General features: G+C 42.3%; 1 protein-coding gene across 3 annotated transcripts in view; it reads right to left on the bottom strand.

Annotated features, from left to right (window-relative positions):
• Positions 1-5556: 5556 nt before the first annotated feature.
• Positions 5557-13273, bottom strand: part of SH3GL2 (SH3 domain containing GRB2 like 2, endophilin A1) — a 199919-nt gene continuing 192202 nt past the window's right edge. For all 3 annotated transcript variants that reach the window (XM_030840604.3, XM_060300966.1, XM_060300967.1), the window contains 4 exons: positions 12871-13029; positions 11225-11328; positions 9269-9399; positions 5557-7174 (listed from right to left, as the gene is read on the bottom strand). In XM_030840604.3, the coding sequence (XP_030696464.1) occupies positions 6975-7174; positions 9269-9399; positions 11225-11328; positions 12871-13029 (594 nt within the window). In that variant the 3' untranslated portion in view covers positions 5557-6974. The remainder of the gene's footprint in view (positions 7175-9268; positions 9400-11224; positions 11329-12870; positions 13030-13273) is intronic.

Genomic DNA, 13273 nt, shown 5'->3' with positions numbered 1-13273 from the left:
TGACCCTGCATTCAACACCTCGAGCCATCCTAACAGGTCACTGCGACAGCTCCTACCAGCTTAGATAGGATGATAGTCCACAGGAAGTGAGGTGAGAGGCCGGAGCTGCTCTGCAGAGTGTTAAGGAAGGGGTGACAAGATTCATGGCGGTGAGCAAGTGAGACGGGATATTCTTCCAGATGGATAGCCGACTATGCCAGGACCATTTATCAATTAAATCATTATCTTTTCCACTTAACTAAGATGTCTCAATTTTTATGCCTTAAAACAACCCTACTCATAGATTAGAGGTTGCCTAGAGGCGGGGGTAGAAGCAGAATTGACTGCAAATGGGCACGATCCCTTTGGGGTGATGGAAATGTTCTAAAACTAGATTTCAATGGTGGCACACGATTCTATAAATGTACTAAAAATAATTAAACTGTGTATCTCAAATAGGTAAATTTTACGGTATGTAAAATTATACCTCAGTAAATCGGCTTTAAAAATTACTCCAAAGTACATTGTTTAGACTTTGTAACTTTTGTTATTGTTTCTGGAGATGGCATTTCTTGAAGGCTGTTGTTCAAGGTGAGATACTATGACCTACAACTTCTTTTCAGCCTAGCTTCAGAAAGCTGGGAGCAGACCACAGTTTAATTCCCACACTGCACACATGCAGTCATTGTAAGTTGCTAATCACATGTGTCTTAACTGGATTATTATGCCGTACTTTTTACGACAAGAGCAGGAACTCAGGTCTCTTTCTGAACATCACACGTTATTTCACTAGGTATCATTTGATACCCAGATATGCTAAAAATGACTAACTGATTAAAAGAGCAGTAGCTTAAGCATCACGCCCTGAGAAAGAGCCAGATCTTAAGGTCTGTTTACACACGATGATTATAAAACAATCAGGAAATTTTGTCAGCTTTTTATCTGATTAAAAAAAATTTTTTGTTGTTTTGGCCAGCAGAGGGCAATCTAGGTCCCATAAAACCGAGGGAAAAAAGAGAAAACAAATCCCACATGCCACGGAGCGGCTAGGCCCGTGAGCCATGGCCGCTGAGCCTGCGTGTCCACAGCCTGTGCTCTGCAACGGGAGAGGTCACAACAGTGAGGGGCCCGCGTACCGCAAAAAAAAAATAAAAATAAAAAGAGAAAACAAAAAGGGGGAAAAAGAACATAAAAGACAATATATAATAATCAGATGGCATCAGCATTTCGGTGATTAGGTTTGTTAAGGCAGTCAGTCTGGTTTCCTCAGACTCATGAACCACTTTCTTCCTTCCCGTTCTCCGCCCTTCTCCTCCCATCTGTATTTCCTACATAATACATTTAGATGCTTTGATGTTCCTATTGATAAAAAGAAAAATCAAGGCAAGAAAAAGGCTGTGTCACTACTCCTGTCAGGGGTTACCCTGTGCATTATGCAATACTTCTCTCTCTTTTTTATGGGAAGAACTGGCACTACATGTGAAAGGAAGCTGGTTCCTCCCTCCTTTCCCCTTCTTAGTTGCCAACCCATGTCTGTTAAGGGATCCTCTTCCACGGTACTCACAAACCTAAGGAGTCCCAAGTCTGAACCAGGGTTTCTCCATGTGGCCTGAAGACTGCCTGCGTAAGCTATGAGGTGGGACAGGATGCCTGACACACCTGCAGATACTGGGTTCCACTCTAGGAAACGGAATCAGAATCTCAGGCATCAGGACCCGGGAATCTGCCTTGGCTTTTATTTAGATCAATGGGTCACACCCTCCATTCCCATCAGAAGCAGGAAGAGGTGCGTGCTACAAGGCAGATTCCCGTGAAAAGAGAGTTAAAAGTACTGCAGAATGCACAGGTTAACTCCTGACAGGAGTGGTGACACAGCTGGCTCTTCCTAAGAAGTGTACCTCATAGAGCAGTACTACTCCAAGTGTGGTCCAGGGATCAGGAAACACATCATTTTGGAATCTATTAGAAGCGCACATTCTCACCCCACCCCAGACCTACTGAATCAATCTCTGGGGGGTGGGGCCCAAGCATCTGTTTTAACAAGCTCCAGGGGATTCTCATGCATGTTTCAGTTTTAGAAGCACTGTAGATGATTGTTTCCTAAACCTTTCTGAGGGTAAATATACCTTTCCAGGCCCTTCAATGGGCCGTTCTGATTAAGAGCAGCTGGAAGGAGAACCTGGAAATTTGTGCAAGTTCCCCCACGTGACTCTTAACCATTAGGTAAGTTTAGGAGGCTCTGTAGGTGCCTTCCTGATTTCTTCATCTTCATGAGCCCTGATGGAGGCAGACGTTTTGGTAAGAGATGCAGGTAAGAATCACTGTGGAGCTTTTTAAAAATACAGATTCTCTGGCCTTTTCCCCAAATCCAGTCAATCACTGTATCTAGGATAGGTGGTAAAGCAGTACATGGTGTATTTTGTTTTACTGGAGTAAGGGACTTAAATGAAGAAGGGGTAAATTTTCAGCGGGGGATGGCCCTGTGCTTAGGGATGCTGGGTGCTGATGCTCCAGCTTGGGACTTTCAGCAAAGACCCAGCACCAAGCTCAGGCAGACAGGGCTGGAGCTGTACTTTCTAGCAGACCACAAAGGCCTGGGCGAGAAAACCTGGCAGCAGTAGCATCACCTACGCTGAGGACCAGAGGCCCTTCCCCACAGACAGAACCGAGAGAGCACTGCCTGCCAATTCTGGTAGGAGCGGGAAGAAAGCCATACTTAATTGGGTTTAGAAAAATAAAGAAATGTGATGTTTCTTTTACCAGTCACACACAGAAAGATTTAGAGGAAGCCGGAACACTAGCAGGGAGGTAAAGTGTGAAAAATGTTTCTTTTGAAACTTCTCTCTTTACTTTCTTCATCTCCTATGTCTGACATTCTATAAAACCAGCCTTTTCTAAGACCTTATAGTCTCTTTATTTCACCATCAAGGAGCTCACCTTTTGTCTTGCTACTAAGATACTTCATAATGTTGATAGGGTCTTTTACCTTTTCTAGGCTCTAAATACCAGTAAGCCTGAGACTACATTGGGTCAACAATCAACCCTATTACAAAGCTCTCTTTCTTCCAGTGTTTGACCCCAAAGAGCCAAGTGTTTAACACCTTAGTCTTCAATCAAAATCACATATATTGAGCTTAATGAAGTGCTCGATACACCGTAATACAATTACAAGCAACAATTACAAGCATCATCTGATAAAAGCGTTGAATGTGTTTGATTCCCTGGTGTGAAAACAATGATACAGGAAATTCAAACACAGCTGTAAATACACACCTATTTTTATTGCTTAAAGGCCCCTAAAAGCCTAGAATCAGGATAGACTCTGCCAGGTGAAGAAATCTACATTTTGCAAGCCTGGAATATAAAGAAGGGAAAATTCCTAATTTCGGGAATGCTGCAAACATTTTGCAGATGACATCCGAAAACAGATATGAAACCCTTGTTTCTGAGACCACACTCGTCATGCAGAAAAAAATTCAAGAACCCAGATTACACGAAGGTCTCCAAACATCTTCGAATTTTCCTGATATTCAAACTTTATTCTCCACCCCTCTACTGTGAAGCTTTGTTATTTCTTATCTGAAGGGACTTCCCAAAATCTTGGCCTCGGTACATACGGGTGAATAATCACATAAGGTAGTACAAAAAAAGTCCAGGGTTCCTTTTTGAGAAAATGGTATTGAGATGCTGCTCTCCACTCCTTTACCTCCAAAGCTGACAGCCTGCCTCACTCCTGTCAAGAATCACAGCTTCTCTGACCCAGATGGGAGGCCACCATCACTTAGACACACATGAGAAGTGAGTGACATTCAACACCCTGACCTTTAAGCGGCTAGCCTTCATCGGGTCCTTTCAAAAATAGGTTTGTTCTTTTCCTTGACATCTCCTCGGGCCCCAACAGCTGGGTCTAGAAATTGCTGGTGTAGCCACCTCTCCATGTAGCCCAGTAAGTCTTCACCGACCACCACACAGAGTTCCAAACGGTAGCTTCAAGATGTTGCTTTCTTTAGCATTAAGTCCTTCCTGTCACCATCACCACCCCATGGGATGAAAGGCAGTCTGCAAAAGCAGTTGTTGTTTTTTTAACTTTATAACTATAAACCAGCTTTTACTACTGAGGCATGACTGTTTTTAACTGAAGTATAGTTGATTTACAATGTTGTGTTAGTTTCTGCTTTACAGCAATTACTCAGTTTATAATATATATATTATATATATATCACACCTGACTGTGTAACATTAAAGACAACAGAAAGCTTTACTGGTTCAAATATGGTTGAATACATAGATGCCTCTTTCTGGACTTGCTCTTCTGTACGGATCATCTTTTGTCCTATCACTGAATCAACATCACACTTTCTGAATTACTATAGCTCTATGTTTTACATCTAGAGAAAGTCCTCCAACTAAGCTGTTCTTCTTTAAGAAGAAATATCCGTTTGCATTTCACATAACTTTCATAATGTGCTTGTCAATATTCAAACACACACAAAAAACTTCCTGAGATTTTGGTTGAAATTGCACTAAACCTATAGGCCAATTTGGGTAGAAATGACATATTTACAATGCTGAGTTTTCCAACCCATAAATGTAAATATCTCTTCACTCATTAGGGTCTTCTTTATTTTTTCTCAAACATGTTTCATCATTTTCTATGTAGAGATCTTATATAATTCTTATTAGATTTATGTCTATAGACTTGAATTTTTGATGCCTTTGTAAATGATATACATTTTAATTACTTTTTTCTAATTGACTGTTACTGGTATATAAAAATTTTTTGGATATTGATTATATACTCAGTAATCCTATTAAATTTTCTTATTGAGTCTAACAGTTTATCTGTGACTTTTCTGGATTTTCTCCATTCACAATAATGTCATTGGTAATTTCTTCTTTAAATTGGTTTGAAGAATTGATCTATAATACTCTAACTCATAGCTAGCAAAAATATTATTTTCATGTTACAGCAGTTCACATACAGTATATATGTGAACCTAATATATTTGATTAAAACAATTTGTTTTAGATTAGAACATTTGGACTATTGGCCTCGGCATGGAGGAATACAAAGGGCACCCAGTACATAAAGAACATGTTTGTTTTCTCAGGAGCTCAGGAAATACATATTCTGTATGCACTGCTCCCCTCCCCCCACCTACCTACCCCTCCCCCCATATATACACCAAGAGAAAAGGCGGCCACCTTTTGGCCAGTCTGTATTTCCACGTCTATTCCTTTCTCTTTAAGCATGAAAGAAAACAAAAGACTGATTGAAATGATACATTTTATTTGTTCCTCTGAATATTACACTCTTCTGATTATATCACCATGATGCTATCTCATTTAACTTCTAGAAGACCTCTTCTCTCCACTTTCTTATCTTCTTTTTCAAATCTCCTCCTTCCCTGGGTTACCAGTAAGTTACCAGTGTCCACGCTAAGTCGCTTCTTGATAATGGAACTTCCCTTGCTTACAGAGAAGTAGGTCTGAGGTTGGAACCAGGTCTGCTTTGGTTGTATCAGAAGGCAATGAAGACTAGTCCACCCACTGTCGGACCCAGAGAACTGACACAAAATAAAGGACCAGAGCCTTTGGTTCTGTCTTCAGCAATATTTATTGGAAACAGCGACGCTTCCCGCGGTTAAGAGTTTATACATTAAGCAGTAAGATTTGCCTGTCGCTCCACATGATCCACTACCGCAGGTGGCACATCCAAAGCAGCACATTAAACCTCTGAAAGAATCTGTACAGCTAGATAAATAGAACTCTGGATGCCTAACAGGACTTTAACGACTGATACGAAAAAACCCGCAAGAAACAAATCAATGAAGAAAACCACTCATAAGTTTACACACAGCACTGTACACACAAAATGAAGAGGAGATAGAAGGGACAGAAATAAAAGTCATGACTGAATTGGGAAAGAGCTTTGCATAGCAGCCACACATCTTAAACTGCTAAGCACAAAAATCATCTTTATTTGGTCCTCATTGAGGGCAGAATATGCACAAATGATGTTCAAAGAACACAAGGTGAAAGTGGAGTGGGAAGATGGTTACTGTTTCTCGGTCTATGAACTAGTGGGAAAATGGTTTCTAGTGTTTTTCTTCTTGTGTCTCCATACCAAATGTATTCATGAAACATGTAATTCATAAATAAGACTGAAGTGAAGATATTTGTTCCCCTGTCCAGGTACCTTCAGAAATGCCCTGTATGTATACATGGTTTCTGTACAGCAAGAAATTTAAGCCTGGAAACCAGATCTCTTCCCATTTCCTCATAATGGAGAATCTCCTCTTCAGCTCCTCCCTCAATATGCTGACTGCTAACTGTCTTACTTAGAAATAAAATGGGAATCCCCCTCTGGCTTTAATAGCAGGGAGGAAAGAAAACCGGCTGTAACTCAGAAATAGGCATAAGCTGTGGAACAAAGGTGACTGTTCTCAGAGAAGGCTTTGAACCCACACTCAACACTTTTATATTGACAGCATCAAGGGACTCGCTCGTTCAGACCAGAAGACAATTTGCTGGTGAGGGAGGCTTCCTTTGACAACTCTGTGACCCACATGTTTGGGAGGGGTCAATGTGAAAACGAGAACTTTCTCCTCTATTTAAATGGAGAACCTGAGACCTTGAGATGGCCCCAGGTGGTAGATAACATCTTCGCAGGATGGTTTATCTGTGATGTGGCTGATGGTCATATTCTGAGAAGCCACATCCTCCTCAGAACTGTGTCAACAGCAGTTCTGTGAATTCTGGCTGGTCTCAGATGGTATTTACAAAGCACATGCCATGCCCACCAGGCTAAGAAGATACCATCCATCACCATGACTCTCGTGGGATCACACAAGTCAACGAAACGTACTCAGTGGGGCTTGATGACTTGGACCACTGCAGCCTGCACTTGGGATGTGTTGTAAGCAGCATTACCAAAGCAGTGGTTAAACTTAACTATCTGGGTCAGGAAGAGGTGAGCCAGCCAGCATGACATCCTAATGGGGCAGAGCAACCAGAATCTCCACGTAATTGATGGGGAAGAAGCCTGACTGGCCATGGAGCATCCCCTCATACCAGTTCTCATCAATCTGGTTAGTGAGTGTGATGATATCACCCTCTTTAAAACCCAACTCCCCTTCATTTTCAGGTTCAAAGTCGTACAGAGCTCGGCAGCAGGGCTGATCCATTGGGGCACCTGGGAGTAAGAGCAGGAGAGAAGAACACAGAAAGACAAGGGGAATTTAATGCACGTATCTACCTCCTGCTGCACCTGCCCAGCTTGCTGTCCCCCTTGGTTCCTCCCTCACTCCTCTTCCCGCTGACGCTTCCTCTTGCTACTGGTCCCCAGTGTCTGCTGCACGGCACCTTGCCCTCTAGCAGTCTTCAGAAGCTTTCTCATGTTCCTTGAAGTTGTTGAATTGCTGTTTCTATTTCCAGTATGAAAAATTGGCCACATCTATCCTTGTGATACGTACAACACAATTCATCAAGGCTGGCCTTGCTAACAATGCCCAGAGATGGGAGACCCAATGACTTAAGGAGTATTAACGAGATTTAGGTTCAAAATGAAGCGTGGCCAGAATTCCTTCCATGCTAGCACTTTAAGATCTCTGCACATGTGAAATAATAGTGTTTATTACACGGACAAAACTTTACAACTTCAGAATAACAATGCAGTTCTCACTTTTTAAAAATAAAGACCCCTCCCGACCCAGCCTCTGGAAACCGCTGTAATGTAGTAAAAATAACACAATATAAAACACTGGGTCCAAGTTCTTACTCTCTGTGACCTTGCCTAAGGCACTTTGCTCTCAGGTTCTTTGTCTAAAATTGGAACTGACAGTAGAACTTACTTTTCACAGTACTACTCTGGCTATTAAATGAGATTATATAAAAATGATATAATTTACACCTTTGCGTTATATAGTGCATATATAAACATGAGGTGTGCATCAGAGCTACGGCATAGAAAAAATAATATATTCTTCCTTGAGTTAAATATTGAAGGATGGGATCATAGCTTAAAAGGGATCTATGTTAAATGAGCAAATATATTAACACAGCAGGCACACACATATGTATATCGACGCAGACAAGTGCATACAGCTCCATGCCATCTAGATGGCTTTGAAGGGGAACAATGAATTTTTTTTTTTTTTTTTTTACTTAGAGAAAGCAAATTAATGAGTCTCCAAAAGAAAAGTGAAATATGGGATTGGTTTTTGAGCAGGGGGAAGCAGGTTACCTGTAACTTATATGACTAGTCCTTGTAACCAGATAACTTCTAAAAACCACTGCTGTTTATCCGCACACTGAGGGCTCTGAGCAGCAGAGCTAAGCACAAGGGGCAGAGAACTCCAACTGTCGTCACACACCTCACTTTGTTGCTTCATGGTCTCCTGAGAGTACCTATGTTTCCTACTGTAGAACATCAGGCACTGGGGATGCAGGGAAAACAGGAGAAAGCTGTATATCCTTAAAATCCACATCCAGTATGAGACAGTTCCTGTTCTTCAACCAAGAGGATTACCAAGGTTGAATCTATTTCAAGCACAGGTTTTTATCTGATCTGTGTGTAGGGGGTGGAGAGCGGTGGTACCACCTAAAAGAATACATTACTGGGTATACATCAACATGCCTGATGGAAAATAAGTTTTAGCTCCCATTGTATCAACCTCTTACCACAGCACAATGAACCGGCTGGAGGGTGGGGAAAGGAGGGAAGTCTAGCAGATGCTGAGACCCAGAATATATTCATCTACAAATATATTCACCCACATGCTACTGTGACTCAGGAAATCCAACTCAGCAAGTTCCTGGAGTGCCTGCTGTCTGTGGGTTATACGTGAGTGTACGTGGGCACGCACTGCCCAGGAGCATGATTCCTCATGCAGGCAGGAATCACGGAAGCAGAATAACAGGAAGAAAAGATGCCATCCCTACAACTAAACTCACATATTAAGGTAACTGTAAGACCACAAAGGAGGGTCAAAATCAAATGTGTTTGTTAGAACAGTTAAGTATGTGCTGATGATGGACAGTGAGAGAAAAAAGGGACTTAACAAAGAAAGTTTTATAGAGGAGAGAGAGTAAAGGAGGGGAAGAGACAATCAATGAGACAAGAAGGAACTCCTTTAAGAGTTTCTACCTGACAAAACCATCCTGTAAGAAATATATTATAGTGGATTCCTTATGCACACAGATTGGACTGCTCCTAGCATTTCTGGAAGAGTGTCAGTGCAGTGTGCCCAGGCCCGGGGAATGGGTTCTGCAGGCCTCCGCTCCTTACCTGCAGGTTTGGGAGTGCTTGTGTGGGAGAGGCCCCCATTGGGCTGAGTGCTGTCCCCAGTTGTAAACTCCAGGCTCATTCGAGGTTTAGGCTGATATTCCCTTCTAGGCTGAGATGAAGCTTGTCTTATTCTGCATTAAAAAGAAAAAGGGGGGTAGAGTATGCAGCCAATTAAGAAGAAAAAGAAAAGCAATACAATCCTGAAAATGCTTAGGTCACCCACCAACCTACCATTGTGGAGTATGGGAAATCTGAAAAGGACCCTTAGTTTTCTTATCTGTGTCTGTCTCCACTTTAGTGCTGTGGTCACACCCGCTGTGGTTATACCCTCACTGCCTTCATCCTTCCTCTCACTTTCTCCCTCATTTACTCAGAGCTCACTTTGCAAGTATGCAGGGTGCTAGGTGCCAGGAACTCAAAGATGAATAAGTCACAGTTCCTACCCTCAAGCAGCTTATGGCCTGGAGGGGAGACAGAACATAAGCAACTGATTACTGTCAACTGTAGTAAGTGCTGCTACAGAGATAGGACAAAATGCCACAGGAACCCAGGGGTGGAGCTGGGGGTGGTGAGGAGTCTACCTGTCCATGGGGAAGTTGGAGAAGGTTTAAGGAGAAAAGGCAAAAGATAGGTAGGAGTCATTTCTAGATGGACAGCTGTTTCCAGAAGAAAGTTATTTCTTATAGAGCTTCAGATGGTATGGAGGGAGGAAAGGGGGAAGTACTGTGTGCTCTGGGAACAGCACAGAGGAAGGGGGAGAGAATCCAAGGGAGACAGGAGAGAGGTGGAAAGGTACAGGCAGTAAATGTATTCTGCACACCCGGAAGTCTTTTCCACAGCTTCAGGTGTTCACGAAGCAAAGTGAACAGCACATTTGCAAGGGTGGGGGGAGTTTAGGGTATGGCGATTGTAGAATGACAGTGGCTTTGGACGTAGTTCAGAGGCAAAAAAGAAAAGTGGCCTTCGTGCTCAACGGATGTCACAAAGACATATAATATTTCTTTAGTACATGGAAGTGCATGGTTTTAAACCATTCTAGAGGCTTCAGAGTGTTACACATAATTCCACAAGGGTGCACTGAGGAAAGATGAACGATCCAAGCACTAGTCAAGGAAGATACTGAGGAGAGGAAGAGGCTGGCCAGATGGAAACGGGTGAGGTCGTTTCCCGTAATACAGCACCGTAACTGGAGGCTGCCTTGTGCACTTACATCAGCTATGAGAGTCGACTCTGGCCATGAGCTGAGAATAAAAGCTGCTGAGGCCATCCTTTGATGTACATGCATTTAGTTTAACTAAAATAACACATATGATATAGCACAGGGCTACCGTGTACAGCTGTGCAGGCTGTGTCCTGCAGCTCCTGGGAGACTCATTCATGAATTAAACCACCCAGCCTGGCACTGAGGCCCATCTGAGGAGGTGGAACAGACATAAGAAAACAGCTCCCTCTGACGGACCTCGTCACCATTCAGAGAAATACAAGGCATGGAACGACACAGGCTTTCCAAAAGGTTATGCTTAAACCTGAACCCCTGTTGCACCACTGTGTGACCCTGAGCCCCAGTCTGCTCGTCTGTTAGGTGAGGCTAACAATACTTGGTTTAAAGGGCTCTTCTATGATTGATGATGATACACGTTCAGTACCCACACAGAATAGCTGCTCAGCAAATCACATCCATTATCATTAGTAGAGTCCTGGCGTCCCATCTGTGGCATCCAAAATACTCCTTAAGTATTTAGCTCTCATAAACACAAGACTAGATTCAACCGAACAAGGTAAAACAAAGCCCAAGACAACATAAAATCAAAACAAATGGTCCATAAGGTGTCTTTGTAGGATCAGCAGGAATTCTGGTGGAAGTTTTTCTTCGAATGTATTCTAATATCTCCACTTCTTTATACACCATTTCATAGCAAGAAAATGGAATGGAAAATGCAGGGAGCTGTAAAATACCTTTCTTCCAGTCTGACTGTGACTTGCTGCAGGATCTGGACTGCCTGCTTATGGTACTCCAGCTGCGCCTGGATGAGCGCAGACAGCTGGCTCACCTGTTCGATCTGCAGATCAACAGGGGAATCACACCTTAGTTACCAGGTTACTGTCCTTAACCAGCTGCTAGTGCCCAGTCCACACGACACAGCTACCCCGGACACACGGACCAGTGCTCAGTGATGCCCATGACTGTGTGGTGAGCCAGGCTGACCGACAGATAGTTTTGCAAGTTACAAACTGATTAAGGATGAGAAAGCATCCCTGTGTTTGGAAACTCTAGTACTATGAGAAGAAACTTTAGTCAGAATCCTCCTGAAGATGACATAACTCTCATCAACCAGTCTCATGCTTAGCTACAACCTTCTGATTAGGATTTGGCTTATTTTATTGATTTCCTATAGGACAAAAGATGCACTGACTAGAACATTCTTTGCTCTCTATAACTTCATGCCAAGTCAGTATTAGTGCCGTTAATAAAAATGTGGGTATTGATTTCTCACATGAAGCACTATGGGAGACAGCGTGGTATGATAGAAAATCTTTTGTTCTCTCTGACCCTCATCTGCAATGTAGAAGGGTTGAGTCAAGTGACATCTTGGGTTCATTCCAGCTCTAATATTCTAAGCATCTTTGGTTACTCTTCATGTTGAGTCCTGTGTTGTGATCCAGCTGAATAATGGCCTCTGAGTTAACAGAGGCAATGCTGCCCCATGGGTTTTGGGGTGGGGTAGGGTTCTGGGTGAAGGGAAGGAACACTGTGATTCGGGTCACCCTCATCCCCACGGTGTTCCTGTTCAGTAGTTAGGTGGACACGTTGTTTTACATAAACACACACTCTGACACCGTCTCTGGATAGTGTGAAAGTCTGGATATGTTCAACTTGCCTCCCCTGTCACCAGTCTGGGGTGTGATAAGTACATAAACGCTCTGTAAATATCTTGGCAGAAGTTGGTCAGTAACTGATGGGGCCGGAGGTGGGGATAAGCAAGGACAGGAAAGCTGGTTAACAGGTTTTATGACATGACCGGTCGGAATGTAAGTTCTAAAGCCGTGAATAGTAATTCAGCACTCTGGAAATGTGAAGGCAACTTTTAAACTATCTCCTCTATGTCCCAAATGTAGTATCTATGCTACAATCGTCAATCTCAATTGAAATCATCTTTGGAAAGAAAATGTCGACTTTACTTCAAAATACAGACCATCTTAACCTATGTTGGACACTCACTTCTGAATACATTTTACTTGACTGATAATCTTATCTAATCTGAAGTCAATCTGCCTTACATTTCACATTTCAACAGAGTATTTGCTTAAGCTACTGGACTTCTATAGATCATCAGAAACATTCTTTATCTCCCCACTATTTATAATACTTTAAGATCATTAGCAGACAAAAATCTAGTTAAATCAAACTATAGGAATAGAGAAAAAGCTTCACTATTTCTCAGTCTACTTTACAATTTTAAATAATTTGAAAGAATAACCATCTACTGAAGTGCTCACCACATAGTACAGTCATTAACATTTTTAATTACATAACCCTTTAACACATTAATCTCGTGCCTCAAAGCCAAAGCTAAATTAAAAACCACAGGAGAGTCACTCACATCCATCTCTAAGAGATTGAACATGCTTGACTCAGCAATTTCTTTAGACTCATCAAATTTCTCCAGAGCCTGACGTAGCTCTTCATCTGGAATCTTGCCTTGTCGTTTCTTCTTGTAATCAAAGTCCAGGCGTCGACCCTCCAACTTCTTTAAATGATGCTGAAAAAGTCAAGGGTGGGAATATACTTTGAAAGGATGTACGGAAAAGGCCTATTTACAGCTCACTTCCCCATCATGCCTATTAGCTTCCAAAATAAGACAGGCTAAGTTCTAAAACATCATGTCACCAGAAAAATAAAGAAACCTGCATCACTGGGGCAAACGCTTCCAAATGCTAAAACATTTATGTTGGGAAACATCTTTAAAAATAATTAATAGCAAGAAAGAAATTGTGGGAAATACC

This window comes from Globicephala melas, chromosome 6 (genome assembly GCF_963455315.2).
Source record: "Globicephala melas chromosome 6, mGloMel1.2, whole genome shotgun sequence".
Lineage (NCBI taxonomy): Eukaryota > Metazoa > Chordata > Mammalia > Artiodactyla > Delphinidae > Globicephala > Globicephala melas.
The sequence above is the reverse complement of the archived record's forward strand: the minus strand, read 5'-3'. Positions and strand labels throughout refer to the sequence as shown.